General features: G+C 40.8%; 1 protein-coding gene across 1 annotated transcript in view; it reads right to left on the bottom strand.

Moving 5' to 3' along the window:
* Nucleotides 1–344: 344 nt before the first annotated feature.
* Nucleotides 345–23,243, bottom strand: part of LOC116518281 (synaptotagmin-15-like) — a 31,699-nt gene continuing 8,800 nt past the window's right edge. The window contains 9 exon segments of the mRNA XM_032231584.1: nt 345–1,649; nt 1,751–1,921; nt 3,586–3,706; nt 18,404–18,574; nt 19,736–19,769; nt 19,771–19,840; nt 19,843–19,945; nt 19,947–20,029; nt 21,943–22,085. Coding sequence (XP_032087475.1) covers nt 1,513–1,649; nt 1,751–1,921; nt 3,586–3,706; nt 18,404–18,574; nt 19,736–19,769; nt 19,771–19,840; nt 19,843–19,945; nt 19,947–20,029; nt 21,943–22,085 — 1,033 coding nt within the window. The 3' untranslated portion in view covers nt 345–1,512.

The raw sequence follows: 23,243 nt of genomic DNA, 5'->3' as shown, positions 1-23,243 counted from the left end.
CCCTTATTGAAAGGACTAAAAGATTAAACTCTCTTTTAATGGCAGAATCAAATTTTCTGAGAACTCCATTATGGAAATCTGAATACCCACTTCTATGGTCGATAGTAAGCAGGGAAGTCCATGGAAATTTCAGAATAAGAGAGTTGGAAGGGGCCTTAAAAGTCTTCTAATCCAACCCCTTCTCAAGCAGGAAACTCTACCATTTTAGAAAACAAATGTCCAATCTCTTCTTCAAAACCTCCAGTGATGGAGCACCCACAACTCTGAAGGCAAATTGTTCCACTGATTAGTTGTCCTCACTGTCAGGAAAATTATCCTTATTTCTAGGTTGATTCTCTCTTTGACTAGTTTCCATCCATTGCTTTTTGTTCAGTCTTGAGGTGCTTTGGAGAAGAGGTTGACCCCCCTTTTCGACTGATATCATCCCTGCTATTTTTTTCCATAAACTAGACAAACCCAATTCCTGCAATCATTCTTCATCATGGAGATAGCTAGAATATTTATGCTCACTAAAATAGCTAGCCGACCCTTATTTCTTTCTGACTCTGCATGGTGATTCAATTCTTTATTGATAATCACTGAACTCCTATATGAGATCTTACAAGTCTGTTCCCAAGAAGAACAATAATAAGTTGTAGAATATTTTAGACAGCAAATTTCCATGGGAGAGGGGAAGATTTTACTCAATTAGCTATTGCTGAGTCTAGGGGGCAATGCTCATCTCTGTTTCAAGGCCATTGAGCCACAGCACTGTCCGAGGACATTTCCGAGGTCATGTTGCCAGCATGACATCACAGAGTGCTATTACCTTTTCTAGTCAAGTGATACCTATTTATCTACTTGCATTTCAATGCTTTTAAACTGCTAGCTTGGCAGGAGCTGAGCAAGGAAAGGGAGCTCACCTTGTTGCGTGCAGCTCAGATCTCCAACCAGGACTGCCAGTTTTCCAGCCAACAAGCCCAGCGTCCTCACTATCATAACCACACTGAGCCACTGCTCTGAGTTAGGACTAAATAAACACATGACTAAAATGAACTAAGAGTATTTATTTCATTTGGTTCAATAGTTATGTTTTCAACAGGAATGCTGCAGTATTATTTTAGAATAGTTCTTTGAAAGGTTGTCTGTAATTTGTCGGCAAGTACACTGTAATTTTTCTGGGGTTTAAAATAAAACTGCCCTTACATAAGTAATCTTAAACCCCTTGATTTCAGCTATGAATTATACTTAGGGGTGTATTATACTACTAATTTACAGAGCTTTGGTGTAAAGGCCATCAAATATCAGTTATGATAAAAGTAGCAAGGTGTCCAGCAGATGTTTCTCTGTTTAAGGATCAAACAGGCTTCTTGTTTTCATTCAGTAGGTCATCTGAGATAATCTACTAGCATGTGATCCAGCCTCTTTGAGAAAGGTTGTCCCTTGTCTTTGATCCCTGGGACTCAGAACTTCTGTGATGAACTGAATCAGAATGGAGCCACTGCGGAGACAGAAGCTCTCTTGTGAGAGTTTTCAGCTGCTAAGTGACAGAGCGTGCCATCTTTTCACCAGCTCCTTGGGTTTACTGATCATCTCATTCCAATGTTCGAGTTCCTTTCCCCGGGTGTACATGAAGGGCCCCACAATCACACAGCCCAGGGAGGAGGTCTCTAAACAAAGCCACAAAAATCATGAGGATTAAACAAAGATCATGGTGGAAACTTAACGAGGATCTCCAAGACCCCTGAGAGTAGCATCGTGGGCTGCTTACCATCCCCTGGGATAACAGACAAGCTCAGACTGGTTGCGTCCAGCTGCAGCTGATCCACCTTGAAGCTAAAAGTTTCATTGTATAATGGATTGGAGGATCCAATGATTACTGTGGTCCTTTTGCTTTTGATGAGCTGGTTGTGGTTCATTAGTGACACTCTGACACACACCCCTAGAACAAAAGGATGAGGTTGGAAACATGGAGAAGAAAATGATACTCAAGCACAACATCCAGAATGGCACTTTGGAAGAATGTCATACAAAATATAATTTCACTTTAATTTTATGGATTGCACCTGCAACAATACTCCAAATTATCTGGAACATAAGCATGGATAATGAGAAATTTGATCTTGTTGTAAAGTAGATATGGGTATATTTAAAACAGAGTTTGGTCAATATTCAATGCATGCTGCTCAAACATCTAATAGAAAAGTCTGGCAGCTGACTCTAAAGTTGAATTGTTTGAGTTTATCATCTTTTGATGCCTTATCAGAAAGCCAAAATGCATAGTTCCTTCCAATGCTATTTTATATGATTTAAATTCAGTCAGACATTGTGAGTGCGATCTATTCCCACCCCAGCTATATAGTGGGGTAGGAATATACATTTCATTCATTTTCATTCTTTTTTTTCTGTTTAGCCTCCAAAACCTATAAGAACATGGTAGAAAGGTCTCTGGAACTGAAATGGTTAATATTTGTTTTATTTTGCTAAGCTAAATAAATGTGTCAAACCTCCTAGAGATCCTTTTATGACTGCAAGGGAAAGCCAAGACCCAAAAATCATGGCACCAGAAAGCAGTGATTTGTTGACTCACAAAACACCAGCTATCTGACCTTGGAGAAGCTTTCAGAAGGTCTTGGAAAGGGGTTCTGAGGCAGGGAGGTCACCTGTAGTTGAGATAGTTTGTTCACAGCATAAGCATTTAGGTAGGCAGGGGAAATTAGCACTGTAAGTGTCAAAATCAAGTTGGTTACCACTATGATGTGATTAATGCCCCGACTCTCTTATCTGCATCATACATGCAATACACATAAAAAGAGTTTTGATTGCACTCCTGCATTTGTCAGTTTGACTTTTTTTTGACCACAATCAGTAGCCCTTTCTTTATAATGCCTCAATACATTCCCTACTTGGGGTGCCATGGGAAAGAGGATTAGGGGTATGTAAAATTGGAGGATTATTAGTGCCCTCATAAATCACCATTTGTCCAATTTTTAATAGACTGGAGTATTGTAGCATAAGTTTATACACCAATTGATAAATAGCAAATGTTAAATACTGCAATGTAATATTGTGAGATGTCAAATACAGATAGAATATTAAGCAAATATTGAAATCTCTAAAACTATTTAGAGGACATTCAACATTGAGTCCCCAATGGGGATAAAATTGTTTGATATTGAGAATAAACAGTTTTTGAAACAGGAATTTTGGGCTAATGTTCTGTACACAGAAGAATTACTTAGTCTAATGTAGGCTGCTGTAAAATTCTGGATGGCCAGTGGATGAAAGCAAAGAGAAAGAAGAAACATATCTCAATCCTGCCATGTGGTTTTCTGGAGTTTGGTAATCCAGAGAGGGTAGCAATTTAGACCCAACTGAGATGTGGAATATACATATATTCAAACATTTGATTTAATTTAATTTAAAGTTTCCTGCTTTCCTCTCACAGTTGAAGAATGAAGGTGCCAGTGTGGTCAATTTTCCAGTTGGTGATTACAGTTTATCATCCAAAATACAGAAGACCCTCATTATTCTTACAAATTAGATTTAGATGAAGAAAAGAAACAAAGCAAAATAGTTGTAGAGCTTCCCTCCCCCCATACTGACCAGTGCTGTTTCTCTCATTCTGGAGCTTTAAACCTCGTGCTCTCAGAACCACCACTGTAAGCCGGGCCAGGTAGTCATTGTAGCTGAGGGAGAACTGCAAGTCGCCATGTTCAGAAGGTGGCTTGAAGGAGAAGACATGGGTCAGAAATCTATAACATTGTTATTCACTTCAATTAGTGGGATGGCTGAACTAGAAATGGCATAGCTAATGAGTCTGTAATTAATTCTCCTTCTCCTTCATCCACCCCAGATATTGGTGGATGGTCAGCATTGTGGGGAAGAAGGAGAACACTACTCAACTTGAAATGGGAAAGGTTCTCCTACTTCAGCAACATCTGATTCCTTTCCTCAACAAATTTCTTCTCTTTAATTGAAAAGATGGAAGAAGGCAAATAAGATCAGTAAGATTTTCTTGGCTCATCCAATCTGATGTTGATTATAGTCATACATAATGCTAAGCCGGGGTTTCATAAAGAACACATCAAGCTTTAGTTTGAATGCAAGTGAGAAGTATCTGGTTTTAGGTTTCAAAACTTAATTAGATCCCTTATTCGTATTCCCACATAATTCTAACAAGTAGCTGGTTTCAGGAAAAAATGGTCATGTAATCTGCAACTCGTATACTGCAGAAACATTTGGCCCACACATCTTGACCAGGGTAAAGCAATAGATACAACATACATAGACTTCTGCACAGCCTTTGATTCAGCGGTGCACGACAAACTATTGTTGAAACTAAGTTCTTATGGAATCTCCAAATCCTGACACAAGTTGATAGCAAAGTTCCTGTTAAACAGGCAACAAATAGTCAAAATAGGGAGGGCCCAATCAAATCCAGCACCTGTTAACAGTGGTGTCCCCCAAGGCAGCGTTTTAGGACCCACACTCTTTCTGCTGTACATCAACTACCTATGCAATCATATTAAAAGCAGCAACGTCATGATGGGGAGGAGCCAAAGTCGTGATGACAGGGCGTGCAATCTCAATGCTCTGAGATCGCAGTCAACACTTTTGTCTCTGATGGTCTAAACAGACCTAAACCATCCTGTAGAGATGGCAAACAGGAAGAATACATCTTGCTGATCACAGGGACATCGCAAAGTCTCTGATTGATCCAAGAGAAGCTCTTCAAGCCGGTGACAAAAAATCCAGCCAAATAGCTGATGAGGTCTGGGCGGCTCCAAAATGGAAGGATACAGAAAGAGAAATTGTTTTCAGCTGGTGATGAATTTTTGCTGTTTTAAAAGTGACTCCCTACAAAAATAAAATAAAACTAATTTAAATTGGAGAACAGAAGAAATAAGCGGCGGAATTAAATTTGGACTGGTTTTGAACAGTTACTTTTTAAATGCTATCTTTACGGATGGAATTTATGCAAGCCTTTTAAAACGAACGGATTAAGTTTCCTTTTTCTATTTTTTTTCTTTGACTATTCTTCGTAATATATGGACTAAAACTTTCCTCTTTCATTACTGTGGGTGTTTTTTTTCTAACTCATTAAGAATTGGACCTTTTTTTAAAACTTGAAATACAAAGAGATACAAAAAAGAAACAAAGAAGTGGTAACATTCTAACATTATAGTGTTGCTACTCGAAAGCTAGGCTGTTTGTGTATTGGAAACGAAACACTTTTTTCACTCATTATCCTGGCTTGGCACTTCAAAGACTCACAGCTTGTTTTATAGAGTGATAAGAAGAAGAAGAAAGGCACACAGATTGTTCCTTTGAAGTAGATTCTTGGCCAGAGAGGGGTGAATGTTATTGTGATGCTTAATTCTACTAAAACCTTCTAAGATAGGGTAGCAGTTTGTCAGCTGGAAATCATGGTGCAATTTCAGCATCAGAAAGATGTTTTAAATCTGCAAAAGATATTCTCAGAAATACAGAAATTATCAAATACAACTAAGAGGATAGAGAAGACGTTGGATTACTTAGTGCATCTAAGAGTAAAATACAACGGAAAAAGTTGAAGATGCTCATCAAATCTGTCACGTGACCGGCGCCAACTTGAGATAGGTAAGGGCAGAATCTTTGCAGCCCACGGCGGGAGCAGCAGCATGCAAGCAACCTGGAATGAAGGGGAATGAAGCTTCCTCCTTGCTCTGCCACGCAGAGAGGCCCCCCCGCTCCGTGAGGGAGGCGACGGCTGGAAGGAGCTGAGCGAGGCATTGCCGGCTTGGCAGCATGCACTGAATTCCGTGCATGGCTTTCTTCCACCTCTGCTTCTTTGGGCAACGCTGCCACGGGGCCTTCTCCGGCCGCCGTGGCCTCGGCTCCCCATGTGATTTCGGCGGCGGCCAGCAACAAGAGGAAATGGGACAACGGCAGCAGCAGCAGCAACAGCAGCAGGAGGAAGCCGGAGCTTGTCGAGCCTCTTTGGAATCAGCTACCCCCAGAGATCCGGACCATACCCACTCTCATGGCCTTCAAGAAAGCTGTAAAAACTTGGCTGTTCCAGTAGGCCTGGGACTGTTGACCTCATTGTTGAGGTCCAACCCCGATTAGAATGAATGTATGAGGTGTTGCTATTTTAAACCGTTTCTTTCGTTATGTGTTCGTTGTGTGTCTTTTTTTTCTCTTTTTTGTAAGCTGCCTGGAGTCCTTCGGGATTGGGCGGCATATAGATTTAATTAATAAATAAATAAATAAATAAATAATAAATAAATAAATAATAAATAAATAAATAAATAATAAATGTGGCGGTTAAAATCCAAAAAATCGAAGAGGAAATGAATATAAAGAAATTATAATTGCTGATACTTATGGTGATTGGTTGTTTCTGAAAATGGAAAGAGTGAAATACTGAAAGAGGAATTAAATGGAGGGGAAACTTACCCCAGATGGGAAGATACAGAAGAGGGAAAATAAAAGAATTTATGGACTCAAGAGACAAACCTTATTAGCAATAGTTTTGATAACACCACCGACAATCAAAGATAAGCAGATTAAGGAAACAGAAGAAGGGCATCGAAATTATATGAGAGATCTTATAAGCAAGAGTTGCTAAGAGGAGTCCATACAAAGCTGATTAAGGAGATGATCAGAGGACTGATGCCACAAATGGCAAAAGAGATAGCAATAGCAATAGCAGTAGACTTATATACGCTTCATAGCCTTTCAGGGGCCTCTCCTAAGAGCGGTTTACAGAGAGTCAGCATATTGCCCCCAACAATCTGGGTCCTCATTTTACCCACCTCGGAAGGATGGAAGGCTGAGTCAACCCTGAGCCGGTGAGATTTGAACGCTGACCTGCTGATCTAGCAGTAGCCTGCAGTGCTGCATTAACCACTGCGCCACCTTGATGACACGGTTTGTTGTTGGAACGATACTGGTTGATAGATGGAAGAGTATAATTTAAAACTAGCTAAACTTAGTGAAATTTGGTGATAATAGATATAGTTAAATAAATAATTGATAATGATAATAATGTATACAATGTGTAGTGTTATGATAAGTAATAACTGGATATGAATATTGAATGGCACCCATGAAAGGAAGATTAGAAACCCTTTTGGATTATATATAAAGGATAATAATAATAATAATAATAATAATAATAACAACAACAACAACAACAACAACAACAACAACTCCGCCGTTGCCAGTCCCAAGCCCGGATGAAAAAGGAGGAGGGTTAGGGTCAGGTTGGCAACTGGCCCCATAAAATATCCCGCCAACCCATACAATATGGTGAAAGAAATGAATAAAAATTTTATACCGCATCGGTCGTCGCGCGGGTTAACAAGGGCCGTGGCGGATGTTGGGGTCCCTGGACATCTGTCGACAAGTGGGCTACAAGTGGACCAGCCAACAAAACGACAAAAATATAGTGCAGATGAAAACCGTGCCATAATGGCCTGTTACTACAACTCAGAGCCAGAAAAAAGAGGTTATTTAAAGCGAATGTATGAATTATGGAAAGAACAATATCCAAATTCAAATGTTAGTGAACAACGACTAGCAGATCAAAGGCGATTTATTATACGGAATAAAGTATTTAGTGAAGTTGAACTTGAGGAAATTCAGGCAATTGCAAACCAAAAAAACAATATCACAAGCGGAAATAACTGATATTCAACACACAACTAAAGACATTATAGTAGAACTCCCAGAAGAAGCTCTCAGGGAGGAAATAATACCACCATCACTAGAACCAGTTATCACTGAACCAACTGATGAGCTAACTCAAAAAGAAAAAGAATTTAAGGATAAGATCATGGAGCATTTTCTGCTTAATGAGGAAAGGCAATGTTTACCATCACTAAAAACTGTGCCTAAGAAAATTTTGGCCCCTATCATGAAAATGGTTAATGCAGTGTTTTCAACAATTGAATCGGGATCCATCTTGGAAACAAACCAGTTAATGTACAGCGCAGCTGTAATAGTCACTAATGAACTAGGCATTAAATCAAAGTACCTAGTCACACAACAGAAAAAACATCAAAGCCAAAGTGGAAAATCCGATTAGAACAAAAAGTCAAAAAATTAGGGGCAGATGCTAGTAACTTAAAGAACATGCATGAGCAACGGCTTAAAAACAACAAAACCATAGATTGGCTAATCAGAAGATATAGATTGGATACAAGAAACATCAATGAAGCTGTAGAGATTGTAAAACAGTGGATAACAGCAACAGCTAGAAAATTGAAAGATATGAGCACTTATCATCCAATATAAACAAAATCAGCAATTTCGATCAGACCACCGGCGTTTTTATCAAAGTCTTAATGTGAATGGTGACACCAAAAGTGAAAAACCAGAAAAGCAGGCCACAGTTGAATTCTGGAAAGAATTGTGGGAAAATGCAGAAGGACTACAATAAAGAAGCAAAGTGGATACTTGCCTTGAGAAAAGCATTGGCAACAAACAAATGCAAGTATTAGAAATAACAACTGAGATGGTCAAAAATCGAGTAAAAAAGGTAAAGAATTGGACATCACTTGGAAAGGACCAATTACATGGTTTCTGGCTCAAATATCTGACCAGTTTACATGCAATATGGCCAGGCAACTGAATGAAATTTTACAAAAGGGCCAAATTGATGAATGGTTGACAACTGGAAAAACATACTTGATTCAGAAAGATACAACTAAAGGAACAACACCTGAAACTACAGACCAATAACATGCTTGCCAACAACCTTCAAATTACTCACAGGCATTATTGCAGATAACATGATGGATTATTGGAAACAAACAACATCTTGCCAAGTAGAGCAAAAAGGCAACAAAAGAAGGAGCAGGGGCACAAAAGATCAGCTCCTAATTGATAAAATGATATTAGAAAATTGTAAGAACAGAAAAATGAACTTGATATGGTCTGGATTGATTACAAAAAGGCATTTGACTCATTGCCACATAGTTGGATCATAAAATGCTTAGAAACAACTGGCATTAGCAAAAATATTACATCCTTTACTGAAAAGGCGATGAAACAATGGAGAACTGAGTTGGCAGTAGGGAATGAGATCTACGGAATGGTTAATATCAAGCGAGGAATTTTCCAGGGTGATTCACTTTCACCTCTTCTCTTCATCATCGCAATGATCCCACTATCAGTAATCTTTAAAAAATGAAATTAGGCTACCAAACAGCCAAAGAAGCTGAAAATTTTTCGCATTTACTATATATGGATGATTTGAAACTCTATGGAAAGTCAGAAATAGAAATCCAATCATTGACAAACACAGTTCGAGTATTCAGCACCGATATTTCAATGCAGTTTGGCATGGAAAATTGCGCCACTGTATCCATAAAAAGGGGCAAAATCACTGCATGTGAGGGAATTGACAATGCCCAATGGCCAATTAATTAAATGCAAAGAAAATGAAGCCTACAATACTTAGGCATTCTGCAGTTGGATAACATCAAGCATGGAGAAGTAAAAACTATTGTCAGGCGAGAGTACACCAACAGAGTTAGGAAAATTTTGAAATCTAAATTGAATGGTGGAAATACAATCAAGGCCATAAATACCTGGGCAATACCAGTTATAAGGTACACAGCTGGTATAGTTAACTGGACACAAGCTGATTTGGACCTTTGGACCGAAAAAACCAGGAAACTAATGACAATGCACTACAGTTTACATCCACGTGGTGATACTGATAGACTGTACCTGCCCCGAAAATCAGGTGGCAGAGGATTATTACAAGTGAAGCAAACAGTTGAAGAAGAAAAACATGCACTGGCTGATTATTTAAAAGAAAGTCAAGAACATCTATTAATCGAAGTAAAGAACAAAAATCTACTGAAGGCCCAACAGACGAAACAAGAATACAGAAAAGATTTGATAAAATCAAGAATGGAGAGTTGGCAGAACAAAGCACTGCATGGCCAATTTCTGGAAAAAATAAAGATAAAGTGGACAGTGAACAAACTGGTTATGGTTAACAACAGGTTCATTAAAGAAAGAAACAGAGTCACTAATCCTGGCTGCGCAAGAACAAGCTATCTGCACAAATGCCATTAAGGCCAAAATCGAAAAATCCTCTGATGATGCCAAATGCAGACTTTGCAAAGAAGCTGATGAAACTGTTGATCACATACTCAGCTGCTGTAAAAAAATCGCGCAGACTGATTATAAATTGCGGCACAATTCAGTAGCACAAATGATCCATTGGAATTTGTGCAAAAATTATAATATTAAAACAGCAACAAACTGGTGGGAACATCAGCTGAAAAAGTCACAGAAAATCAGATGGTCAAGATCTTGTGGGATTTCCGTATACAAACCGACAAAATACTGGCGCATAATACACCAGACTCACACTGGTTGAGAAAAATAAGGTCACAATCATAGACATCGCAATACCAGGTGATAGCAGGGTCGCCGAGAAGGAACATGAAAAAATCACAAGATACCAGGACTTAAAAATCGAAATTCAACGACTATGGCACAAACCAGCAGTGGTAATTCCAGTGGTAATTGGCACACTGGGTGCTATTCCAAAAGCACTGGAATTACATTTAAAAACAGTTAAAATTGACAAAATCACCATCAGTCAAATGCAAAAGCCGCACTGCTTGGATCTGCACGCATATTAAGAAAATACGTTACGACGTCCTAGGCCCCTGGGTGGGGCACCGACTAGTTTGTTTGTTTGTAGTTTATTTATAGTTTATTTATAGGCCGCCCTTTTTCCCTGAGGGGACTCAGGGCGGCTTACAATCAAAAAAGGAAGGGGAGTGTAGGGACAATACAAAAAAAGAAATGTGCACAAAGTAATTAGACAATAAAACTCAACATTCACTCAGCATTCGGGAGGGGCGAAATAGATTATCCCCAGGCCTGACGGGTTAGCCAGTTCTTGAGGGCTGTACGGAAGGCCTGGACGGTGGTGAGGGTACGAATCTCCACGGGGAGATTGTTCCATAGTGTCGGAGCCGCAACAGAGAAGGCTCTCCCTCGAGTAGTCGCCAGTCGGCACTGACTGGCGGATGGAATACGGAGGAGGCCAACTCTATGCGATCTTATGGGACGCAGGGAGGTAATTGGCAGAAGGCGGTCTCTCAAATAGCCAATGCCAATGCCAATCTGGTGAAACAACTGGCGCCTGTGATACAATTGTATAATAATAATATAAATAATAATATAATAATAATAATAATAATAAAAGAATTAAGTTAGATTCAGTTAAGTCTTGATTACTAGGGGCAAAAATGATATGATGCAGGATATAGTCAAATAAAGGAGGGATAGTGATAATAACATATGCATAGAGCAGAGGAATATGTCCAGTTCCTCGCGGACAAAGTTGCTCGGCTTCGGATGGACCTGGACTCCAATTGCGCAGAGCCAGCCAAGGTACCGGAGGAAGGTCTTGAACGACATCTCTGGACTGACTTTCAACCTGTTGCTCTGATGAAGTGGACAAGGCCATGGGAGCCGGTGAGTGCTGCCACATGTCTACTGGACCTGTGCCCCTCCTGGCTGGTCGCGAACAGCAGGGAGGTGACGCGGGGCTGGATCCAGGCGATGGTGAATGCTCTCTTTGGGAGGGCTTCTTCCCACCGGCATTGAAGGAAGCGGTGGTGAGACCCTCCTGAAGAAGCCATCGCTGGACCCAGCCAGTTTGAACAACTACCGTCCAGTCTCCAACCTCCCCTTCATTGGGAAGGTTGTCGAGAAAGTGGTGGCCTCTCAACTCCGGCGGTCCTTGGATGAAGCCGATTATCTAGACTCCCTTTCAGTCTGGATTCAGGCCTGGCTACAGCACGGAAACCGCTTTGGTCGCACTGACCGATGATCTCTGGAGAGCCAGGGATGGAGGTCATTTCCTCATCCTAGTGCTTCTCGACCTCTCAGCGGCCCTTCGATACCATCGACCATGGTATCCTTCTGTGACGGTTGCGAGAGGTGGGGGTGGGAGGCACCGTTTTTTGGTGGTTCTCCTCATACCTCTCGGACAGGTCGCAGTCGGTGTTGGTTGGGGGGGAGAGGTCGACCCCTAGGCCCCTGAAATATGGGGTTCCTCAGGGTTCGGTCCTATCCCCCTCCTGTTTAATTCTACATGAAGCCACTGGGTGAGATCATTCGACGGCACGGGATAAAATACCATCAATACGCGGACGATACACAGTTGTATCTGTCTGCCCCGTGCCAACTCAGTGAAGCAGTTGACATGATGTGCCAGTGCCTGGAGGCTGTCAGGGTCTGGATGGGGGTTAACAAGCTTGTGCTCAATCCAGACAAGACCGAGTGGCTGTTGTGTTTCCCTCCCAAGAATTTGGTCAATATTCCATCACTCAGGCTGGGGGGTGAAAATTTACACCCCTCAGACAGGGGCTCGCAACTTGGGAGTCCTCCTGGACCCACAGCTGACCCTTAGAACACCATTTTGTCGGCTGTGACAAGGGGGGGCATTTGCCCAGGTTTGCCTGGTGCACCAGTTGCGTCCCTACCTGAACCGGAAGGCACTCGCAACAGTCACTCATGCCCTCGTGACTCAAGACTGGGATACTGCAATGCGCTCTACATGGGGCAGCCCTTGAAGAGTATTTGGAGACTCAACTCGTCCAGAATGCAGCCGCCCGCGAGCGATTGTGGGTGCACCTCGGTACACCCACGTTACACCTTTCCTCCGCGAACTGCACTGGTACCGATTAGTCTCCGGCTATGCTTCAAAGTGCTAGTCGTAACTTATAAAGCCCTTCATGGTATTGGATCTGGGTACTTGAGAGACCGCCTGCTGCCAATTACCTCCCAAGACCCATTAGATCACACAAGGTTGGCCTCCTCCGGGTTCCGTCTACCAGCCAATGCCACCTGGCTACTACCCGGGGGAGGGCATTCTCTGTGGGCAGCTCCGGCCCTCTGGAACGAACTCCCCGCAGGGATTCGGACCCTCACCTCTCTCCAGGGCCTTCCGAAAAGCCGTCAAAACCTGGCTTTGCCGGTGGGAAGAAGGCGGGGCTTAGCAGGTGAGAAGATGGAGTTTCAGGCTACTTCCTGAAATTCCTCTATACCGAAGGATTTTTGGACGGATTCTTGAACTCTAGCTGTCCCGTAGACGACAGTGAAGGTGGGGAGAGACCCAGGACCCCCAGAGATATCCGCAAATCTCTGGGGGGGGTATTAACTCCTCGTGCCATTCCTTTTGGATTAGCTGCGTGCTAACTGAAACTGCAGGTTGCCCCTAAGAATGGAAGAAGTGATGTCATCTGGTAAGCTGATTTTATTATCCAAGAGAGACTGTTCGTGTTTAAAAAATTAAGCTAACTGAAACCAAAGAACAGGAAGATTTAGCGGCGAATTGGCTTTTCTAATGGATTTATGACTGGTGGTTACTTTACTTCTTAAATGCTTCAAGAAACTCCGCGACATCCTACCCCCTCTGAATCTTCCCTAAGTGGATCGTAAAACTTATCTCCTACTAATTAGCCCGTCACGATTCGACATTTTTATTACTTTACTACCTAGTTCTGTTTACAACTAGATAGATTGACAGCCTGTAAGAGACTAAAAAAAAGTGCTTCGAAGCCTGTGGGGAAAAAAAAGAGAGCTTCTAATTTTTAACTACAAACACATCATGGCGTCCCCAAATACCTCTAAAGATTTCATTTCAGGCTCTTTTCTCTGTGTGGTAGAGGACTCTTTGATTCTTACCAAAACTGGAAAGAAAACTGGATCAACTGATTCTAAAATATGAAGTTAAAACTGAGATCGTGAATGCTTAAATGTTCCTGAAACACAAATGGAAAATGTGAGAAATGGTGTCTGGTCTATCTCAGAGGAAGAGAGGAGTGGGGGAGCTATAAAGACGACTCATTTAAAGAGACAGAGTGCAGGATGAATGGAAAATCCACCCTTGAGAATTAAGTTAATTTGGGAAATTTTATAAGCCTAGGACAACATTATTATTTCATCACCGACATTCAGAATCCAAAGGTGCGAAATATTTTTGTTTGGATTTACTTATGGAAACAGTTGGTAATTTATCCAACGATGGCTATTGGACTGAGGAAATCTCGTTGTTGGAGGGACACAGGCTGACAGATGGGAGAATACAACCTAAAATTAGCTAATCGGATTACTTCAATTGTAATAGATATAGCTGAATAATGACTGATATGGATAGCAATATATATAATTTGGAACTGGCTGATAGATTGATGAATACAATTGAAAACTAGTTAAACCTAATGCTTTTTCTTGTAACAGATATTGCTGAATAATAATTGATATTGATAGTAATGTATATAATGTGGAGTTGAATGATAACTAACAATTGGATATGAGAAAACACCTTAGATTATACATAAAGAGTATTAACTACAATAATTATCACTATTAAAAAACTAAATAAAATGCATACAATTAAATGCTAATCAATACTGGGAAAATGTTATGATATATGATATACTGAATATTATGGATGTTTAGCTAAAATAGGATATGGGATTTGATGATAATAGAGGATTTTACAAATAAGGTAAATGAATTGCCAGCATGTGTTATGGATTATTCTTTAGCATAGCTAAGGATGAAGGATGTTTAAATAACCATAATAATTAAAACTGGAGGTATAATGATGCTGATATGGTAAATATTCGAGTTAAGATATTTGAATTAATATGAATTCACGGAAGAGAAGCACCAACAACATGTTGTTAACAGTTGATATACTTCTTTTTCTTTCATAATAGACACCTGTGTTTTGTTTTGTTTCCTGATTGTCGTTTTTTGTCTTTTTTTGTATTATCTACTATCTTTATTTTAATTTTTATTCTATTTGTCCTTTTTTCTCTCTCTCTTTTTTTTTTGATTGTTCTCCCTTCCCATCGGTGTGGGTAGGTATTGTTTAAGATTATTACTCCTACCAATATTTCTAAATAATAATTACAGTTAAATGAAAATGGTATATTAATAATGCTTGAGTAATATGAGTTATGTTGGTTGACTGTGGAGGAGATGTACCAAAACTTATCTGTAATTGATTGATATATTAAGAAAGATGCTGTACCCGTTTAAACTAAAATTAAAAAACATTTAATTAAAAAAAAAAACCTGGCTTTGCCGGCAGGCCTGGGGTTGATGAGTTCCCCTCCCCTCTCGACATGTATGGTGTGTGATTCTTGGCTACTTTAATTACTTGTATTCTGTTCTATATTCCCCTTTTCCCCTTTTGAGTTGTTCGCCGCCCTGAGTCCCTCCCGGAGAAGGGCGGCATACAATAATAAAATTCAATTCAATTCAATTGTATATGCATATGCATATGTATGGATACAATATAAGGAAATGAGATGTAAATGTAAACAATGATTTAGAAAGAAGGATAGAAAACTTTGTTTTAAACATTATGGATGTTTAGCTAGAATAGGATATAAGGATTTAGTGTCATTGGAGGATTTTAGAAATAGTAAATGAAATGCCAGTGTGTGTTATGTATTAAATCTTGGTATATTTTATGATGAAGGACGTTTAAACAATTATAGTCAAATGAAAATGGAGGTATGATGATGGTAACATGTATAAATATCTGAGTTAAAATACTTGAGTTAATATGAATTATGCTTGATTGACTGTGGAAGAGATTCACGAAAGTCTTTTGTAACCAACTGATACACTTTATATAGTATGTAAGGAAAGGAAGATTGTATGTGTTGTGTTTGTTTTGAAATTAAAATAAGAAAAACTTATTTAAAAAAAAGCAGCAGCATCCTCTTCACTGATGATGTAAATTTATTTAGTCACCACTTACAATGCTGCTGCCCTACAAGTGACCTTGTTTATGTGTCAGAATGGTCATGCAATTGCAAACTCCAATTTTTAACTAATAATGCTCTGTCCTACACATTGGCAATAAAAATCGAACAGCAAATACAAGTTGAGTGGAAATGAGAGAATTAAAAGGGGAACTTACCAAATTTGCAGGTGATACTAAGCTGACAGGAATAGCTAACACCTTAGAAGATAGGCCAAAATCCAGGAGGATCTTGACAGGACTTGAACACTGGGTCCTATCTAACAAAATGAAATTCATGTAGAGAAAAGTGAAGTCCTACAGTTAGGTAAGAAAAGCCAAAGGTGCAGCATATAGACTGGTGAAACCAGGCTTAATAGCAGTGACTGTGAGGAGGATTTTGGAGTCTGAGTGGATAACCAGATAAATATGAACCAGCAGAGTGTGGCGGCAGCCAAAAAAAGTCAACACAATCCTAAATTGCATTAACAGAGGGATACAATCAAGATGAAGGGAGGTAATAATACCACTCTGAAAAGCCCTAGTAAGACCACATCTAGAGTACTGCATTCAGTTTTGATCACCACACTATAAAAAAGATGTTGAGACTCTAGAAAAAGTGCAGAGAAGAGCAACCAGGATGGTTAGGGGACTGGAGACTAAAACATGTGAAGAACAGTTACAGGAACTGGGCATGGCTAGTCTAGTGAAGAGAAGGACCTGGGGAGACATGATAGCAGTCTTTCAATACTTGAATGGCTGCCACAGAGAAGAAGGGGTCAAGCTATTTTCCAAAGCACTTGAAGCCCAGACAAGGAATAATGGATGGAAACTGAGCAAGGAGAGTTTCAACCTAGAAATAAGGAGGAACTTTCTGACAGTGAGAACAATCAATCAGTAGAACATCCTTTGGAAGCTGTGGCAGCTCCATCACTTGAGACTTTCAAGAAGAGATTGGACTGCCATCTGTTTGAGCAGGTGTTTGTGTGTTGGATTAGGTAACCTAGAAGGTCCCTTCCAACTCTGTTAATCTGTTTAAAAAAAGAAACAATCTCATAGACGACCCTCACTTAGTCAAAGACCTAGGAGTACTCATCACAAATGATCTAAGCCCCAGAGCTCACTGTAACAGCATTGCCCAAAAGGCATTAAGTTTTTAACCTAATTTTGTGAAACTTCTTTTCCAATAACATTGTATTGCTAGACTACGCCATACAAAACCTTTGCCAGGCCAATTCAGTTCATCCGCCTAGAATCGTGACCCGACAAAAGCGCGAACGTCAAAAGCGCGACGACAAAACCGTGGCGCTAAAACCGCGATGTCAAAAGCGCGCCAACAACAGCGCGCCGACAACAGCGCGCCGACAGAAGTGCGATTTAAGTTAAGGTAAGGTTTAGGGTTAGGTTTAGGGTTAGGTTTAGGGTTAGGTTTAGGGTTAGGTTTAGGGTTAGGTTTAGGGTTAGGTTTAGGTTAGGTTTAGGTTAGGTTAGGGTTAGGTTTAGGGTTAGGTTTAGGGTTAGGTTTAGGGTTAGGTTTAGGGTTATGTTACAGCGCGCTTCTGTCGGCGGCGGTTGTCGGTGCGCTTCAGCGCTCATTCGTCGGCGTGGTTGTGTCACCGCGGTTTAGTCAGGCGCGCTTTTGTCGTTCGCGCATTTGTGGTGGAACCGCCTAGAATACACACTGTATGTCGTACATTAATACAATTGAGCAAGTCCAAGGGTATTTCACAAGAAGAGTACTCTACTCCTCTACTCACAATAGAATTCCTTATGTCACCAGGCTTGAATTTGGGGCTTGGACAATCTGGAATTGCACCGCCTGCGGTCCAATCTAAGCATAGTACACAAATTGTCTGCTACAACATCTTGCCTGTCAATGACCTTCTTCAGCTTCAACCACAATAATACACGTGCAAACAATCAATACAAACTCAGGTAAACCACTTCAAACTCAATTGCAGAAAATACAACTTCAGCAAGAGAGTGGTCAATGCCTGGAATGCTCTACCCGACTCCAACTGCACAACCTCCAACCCTCACAGCTTCAATCTCAAACTGCTACTGTGGACCTTCTCACCCCATTCCTAAATGGTCCATAAAGGGAGCGTGCATAAGTGCACGAGTGTGCCTACTATTCTTGCCCTACTGTCCCCATTTATCTGTATTTACTTCCTTTGTTCATGTTTATGTTCATACCTCTACTTGTTATCTTGTACATGTTTGACAAACAAGCAAATAAAATAAATAAATCCTCACCATTTTGAGACAGGACATGCTTGATGCTTGTATCTCCCAACATGGACTTACCATAGCTCAGAAAGCAAGACCTGCCTTCAAAGGTCCCAACCAATCAAAAGAAAACAGCCTCAAGGACTGCTCTATTCTCGTGACCCCCACAGCTCCCCAAACTATAAAATAAAGTTTCTCATACACAAATGGGCAATTTCACAGATTGCATTAAATTAAAAACGATAACAGAGGAAGCTAAATAATCTGTGAATTGTAGCCAACATAGAACGTATGTCAGGATCTGTCAAATTCATTGTTTACAAACTTGTCCTAAAACCATCAACAACCCAAAACAAACCATGTGGTTATTCATCTCATGAACTTAATATTCCATTCATTCCTTACCTCCAGATTATCTGGTTCCAAATCCCTCCAGACAACAACCTTCCCGTCTTCAGCCAAAGTTTCATTTTTCAGTGGGAAGACCACTTGGCCCAGGAGAATGAGCTTCTTCTGCTTGTCAACATGATAGACACAGAACTTCAGTGTCCTCTGAAATATAACAGTGCTCGAAATCTAGAGAGGAAGAAGCACAGAAGGAGAATTAGTTGGAATGAATCTTACCACAGCTCTGAACATAAGGAAGACTAAGATAATCTGGAATAGTCAGGATACAGCAGAACCTTCTTCATTTTAATTCTGAGCATACATAAAGCTCCATACTGGTCAGTTTTTCCATGGGAGACTTTTTCAAAAGTTTCATGAAGGATAAGGATCTTTGGATCCAACAATTCAATGGTCTGCCTTCAAATGAGAATAATCTTTCAAGCTACCACAGTTGGTCATTCCTAGCTCAACATTTGGGAGAGATAAGGTCTGGGGATTATTTGGGGGCTGGTGTGACTGGCTGGCTGAAAACCTGAACCTGAATTCCAATCAAAGAATTACCAAGAAGAAAACAACACTTCTACCAATACTGACAGGGCAAGCCACTTATATATACATAAAGAGCAAACCCACTCCCTTCTAGCACTGATGATGCTGTCTGGTTGGTTAATGAGACATCTGCAAGCAAACCACCATGCTCAGAGAGCACCAAGGTCAAGGACCCCACAGAACTACTCCTCCTCCTCCTGGAAACTAACTCCTTCTAGCACTGATGATGTTACCCAGTTGGGTAATGAAATGTCCAGAAGAAAACAATCCAGTCTAGAGAGAACCAAGAACCCCACTGTCCTTCTCGGAAACCCTATTCCCTTCTAGCACTGATAGCAATCCCAATAGCACTTAGACTTATACACTGCTTTAAAGTGCTTTATAGCCCTCTCTATGCAGTTTACAAAATCAGCATATCGCCCCACCACCATGCGAGTGCTCATTTCACCCACCTCAGAAGGATGGAAGGCTGAGTCAACCTTGAGCCTGGTGAGATTCGATCTGCCAAACTGCTGGCAGCCGGTGATCAGCAGAAGGACCCTGCAGTACTCCACTCTGACCACTGTGCCACCACTGTGCTCAATATGATGATGGATTGTTTTCATAAATGTCCAGAAGAAACAATCCTGTTCAGAAGCACCAAGAACCCCAGATTTCTCTTCCTCCCCTCCACAAACCCCATCCCCTTCCTCTTGTGCACTGGTGACTTTACCTAATTGGGATATGCAATGCTTGCAAGAAAAACAACCAAGCTCAGACCCCACAATAGGGGTAATCAAGCTCATCTTCAGCGATGCTTACCTGGAACACAAAATTCTCATCAAACTGAGGATTGAGATTTTTGTGTTGTTTTAGATTGCAAGTAACGCCTCTCGTCAGGGAGCAGGTAGATCTTCACCAAGGGTTGCAGGAACCAGAAGGAGGCTGCAGCTTTCGGGCTTTAATCAAGGACACCAGGAGCCTTTCTGACTCTTTCTCATATTCCACGGAGAACCAAAGCCGACCAATGTTTTCCTTCTGGAAAGTCCGTCTCACTCTTGTCTTCTGGAAAGCGGTAGAGTTCTGGATTTATGGTCCCTACAAGGTACGCTCCAGCTTGAGGACAGAAAGGAAAGAGCCAGCCTCACTGAGTTCAAAACATGAAGTGGGCAAAACTTATTTAAAATTTGGTTGTTTCTTACCTTATGTACTGTGGACCATCCACACATTTCAATCAGTGATGGGATTCAAAAAAAATACTACTAATTCTTTGAGTGTGGCTTGGTGGGCGTGGCAAGGGGAAGGATACTGCAAACTCCCCATTCCCTCCAGATCAGCTGGGACTCAGGAGGCAGAGAATAGATGGGGGCAGGGCCAGTCAGAGGTGATATTTACCAGTTCTCTGAACCACTCAAAATTTCCACTACTGGTTCTCCAGAACTGGTCAGAACCTTGCTGAACCCCACCTCTGATTTCAATCAATTGTGTTATAATAATTTTGCAACTGAGAGTGATCGAGTTTTCAAGTCAGAAGCTGAATATTACTTCATAATTCTTCTTAAATGTAACGTGGTTCAGTGGAATTAGTTTATAAATCTGTAGAAGATAGTCAACTCAATTCAACTCAATGGACCCCTAATCATTAATTAAAAGCACTTACATCGTATACACACAATAATTTTCTGTGTTATCACATAGAATTCCAACTGTTTAAATGTTTTATTGAACCCTTTCCATTATTTAAAAGTGCATTTTGGATGACCAGGATCACTTTAAAATTGCACAGCAGTACCTGGAAAGTCATAACAAATCTTGGGAACAATGAGACAGTTAAACTCTCTCCTTCAGTCTCTTGATTAAGACATCACCTTAAACGTTGCACTTGGTGGTTTCATCAGGACAGAGGCACCCTCTGAAGTGAGCAGGACCATGTTTCAAATTTCTTTCTGTGGTGTCTTCCGCACCATGAGTGTGTCTGCTCCAATGAAGCAGAGGGGAGGAGGGCTGCAAAGCCAGCGATGCCCCATGCCACTAAGGAACATTCCATTGGCTCCTTTGATCAAGCCAGGAGGAAGACAATGAAGTGAAGCTACAGAACCTTTTAAAATCTCAACAGCCAAAGTGTCAGGAGTGATAAGGTAATGTTTCCATCAGTGGTGGGTTCTGGATCTCGTTGAAACAGGTCCAGTGTCATCTACATGGATGTGTGCAGCACGCATTGCACACACACACAGCATATGCATGTGTCTTACCACCTCTGCGATGCTCCAGCTGCTCAGCGAGTGGCGCGCAGGTGCTTTATGCACCGTGCACATGCACGGAAGCGCCAAAGACTTAAAAGACTGGTGAGGAGCTCAGGCAGGTGGGTGGGCCCTCTGGAGCACCGTACCGGAACGGTATCTTGGTGCTCCGGGCAGGCTCCGGTACCACCACTGGTTTCCACCAATGAAAAATTATTCTCCCACAAGTGGCTCCTTGGTTGTTGCTAGGGGAAGGGGTATTGGTTTTTTCTATTCTTTTATACTGGATTTGATTGTTTTTAAGCTGTAGACTGAGAGTGGGTGGCGGCCATATAAATCTTCTAAATAAATAAATAAAATTATGCAAAGTTTCAGGGCATTTGTTGAAAACTCACACCCATTGTCTTTCCTAATCAGCTATTATAATCTTAACTTTATCTAAAGGCAAACTTCTGTGGGCTCAACACAAGTCTGAAGCCAATCCAGCTCTGGGACAAATGCTCACATACAGTATTTTGAGTGACACTGGAAATACAGGAAGTGATCCTGAACCAGATTGCACCATCAAAATAGGTTCTGACTCTAAACAACTTTAATAATTTTCCTCCTCTGTTTCTGGCAGAAGGGTTTGTTTGTGCAGACTCACAGGAAACTATTGTGTTTAAACAGAAAGGACTTTGTTTAAATAGCAACGCAATGGCAATGTCCATTGAACTTAATACAGAACTGGGATTTTGGGGCAAAATCCAATTCCTGGCATTCTACTCACTGAAAGAAATGCCAACCTACCTAAAGAATGGAAAGAGGATCGGGGTCCAGAGTCTGGGGTCACATAAAGCTCGCTCTCCTCTTGAATTGGTTCTCCGCTTAGCATATCGGTCCACCCTTGTCGGTGAAATTTGGGTGGGACAATGAAAGGAACACTCTTTGTTCTGTCCAAAGGCAAACACAGCATTGAGTTATATTAAGGAAACAAAAACCATATCAGGAATCTAACTACTCTGAAAACAACACAGGCAAGGTTGAAATATCTGGAACCCTTCCAACTGAAATGGAAGAAATTGGAGCTGAAGTCCGCCGCACAAAAAGTCAAAGGAACTTAAAAGGATGTTGGCATTAATCAGATCGTACTTGTTTCTTCCCGGCTCTTTTCTAGAATTACATGTAAGAACATACATCTTCTCATAATTGTACTTACTGACAGGCAGTGACTGCAAAGTAGCTGCAACAGTTAAAAAATAAACAGTCAATAATAACAAGCTGAACAAAATCAAAGCACCATATGACAAAACAAGACCAAATAATTAGCCTAAAATTAAAATAGAAAGGTTAAAAAGACTTCTTTGGGGCATCATTTCAAGATTGGGACACCTTGAGTCTTTTTAGAGAACAGCTACTGATTAAAACACTTGGCAATTGAGTGGATAAGGCAGGGCTTCAATCTCAGACCTGGGAATAACTACCTCCCTTCCAATGGAAATGCAAAGGAGGAGGAGGAGAGGAGGAGGGGAGGAGGAAGAGGAGGAGGAGGAGGAGGAGGAGGAGGAAATATAAATAAATAGAGAAAAATTTAAAACCAATAAAAGGGAGAAAGAGTAACAGATCGAAAGCCAAGCCTTCTTCACTTTTTGGCTTCATTTTAATTTGAAAAAAGTTAAATCGAGAGGATTTTTTTTTTTTTATGGAAGATGGTGTTTTGGATTGAAACCCACTTAAGCATTAAGATTGCCAAAATCATGGCTAAATGACTTTGCATATTGTCCCAGATTCTGAAACTTGACACATATTGCTTTCATTTCTCTTCAACCACCACAGGGAAATTAATTAATCTAAGATAACTTATTATAAGAAATAGACAGCATGTTCTGAAAATCCACATTTTGTCTGCTTAGAAATTTTAATTACAAAGCATGGTTGTCAAAGAATGCTTCCACATCCTATTTATGGTGGAACAATGCCAAGGTTGGGAAAAAAATGGCTGGGAACTTGATATGATTTGTGTAAATTCTGTCCCAGGGCTGATACAAATTCTAGAGTTTTTCTCCCAGTTTACCCAATTCTTCTTCCTCCCTCTGATATCTTTCCTGGAA

Source organism: Thamnophis elegans, chromosome 15 (genome assembly GCF_009769535.1).
Source record: "Thamnophis elegans isolate rThaEle1 chromosome 15, rThaEle1.pri, whole genome shotgun sequence".
In the NCBI taxonomy this organism is placed as follows: domain Eukaryota; kingdom Metazoa; phylum Chordata; class Lepidosauria; order Squamata; family Colubridae; genus Thamnophis; species Thamnophis elegans.
This window is presented reverse-complemented; position numbering and strand designations above follow the sequence as displayed.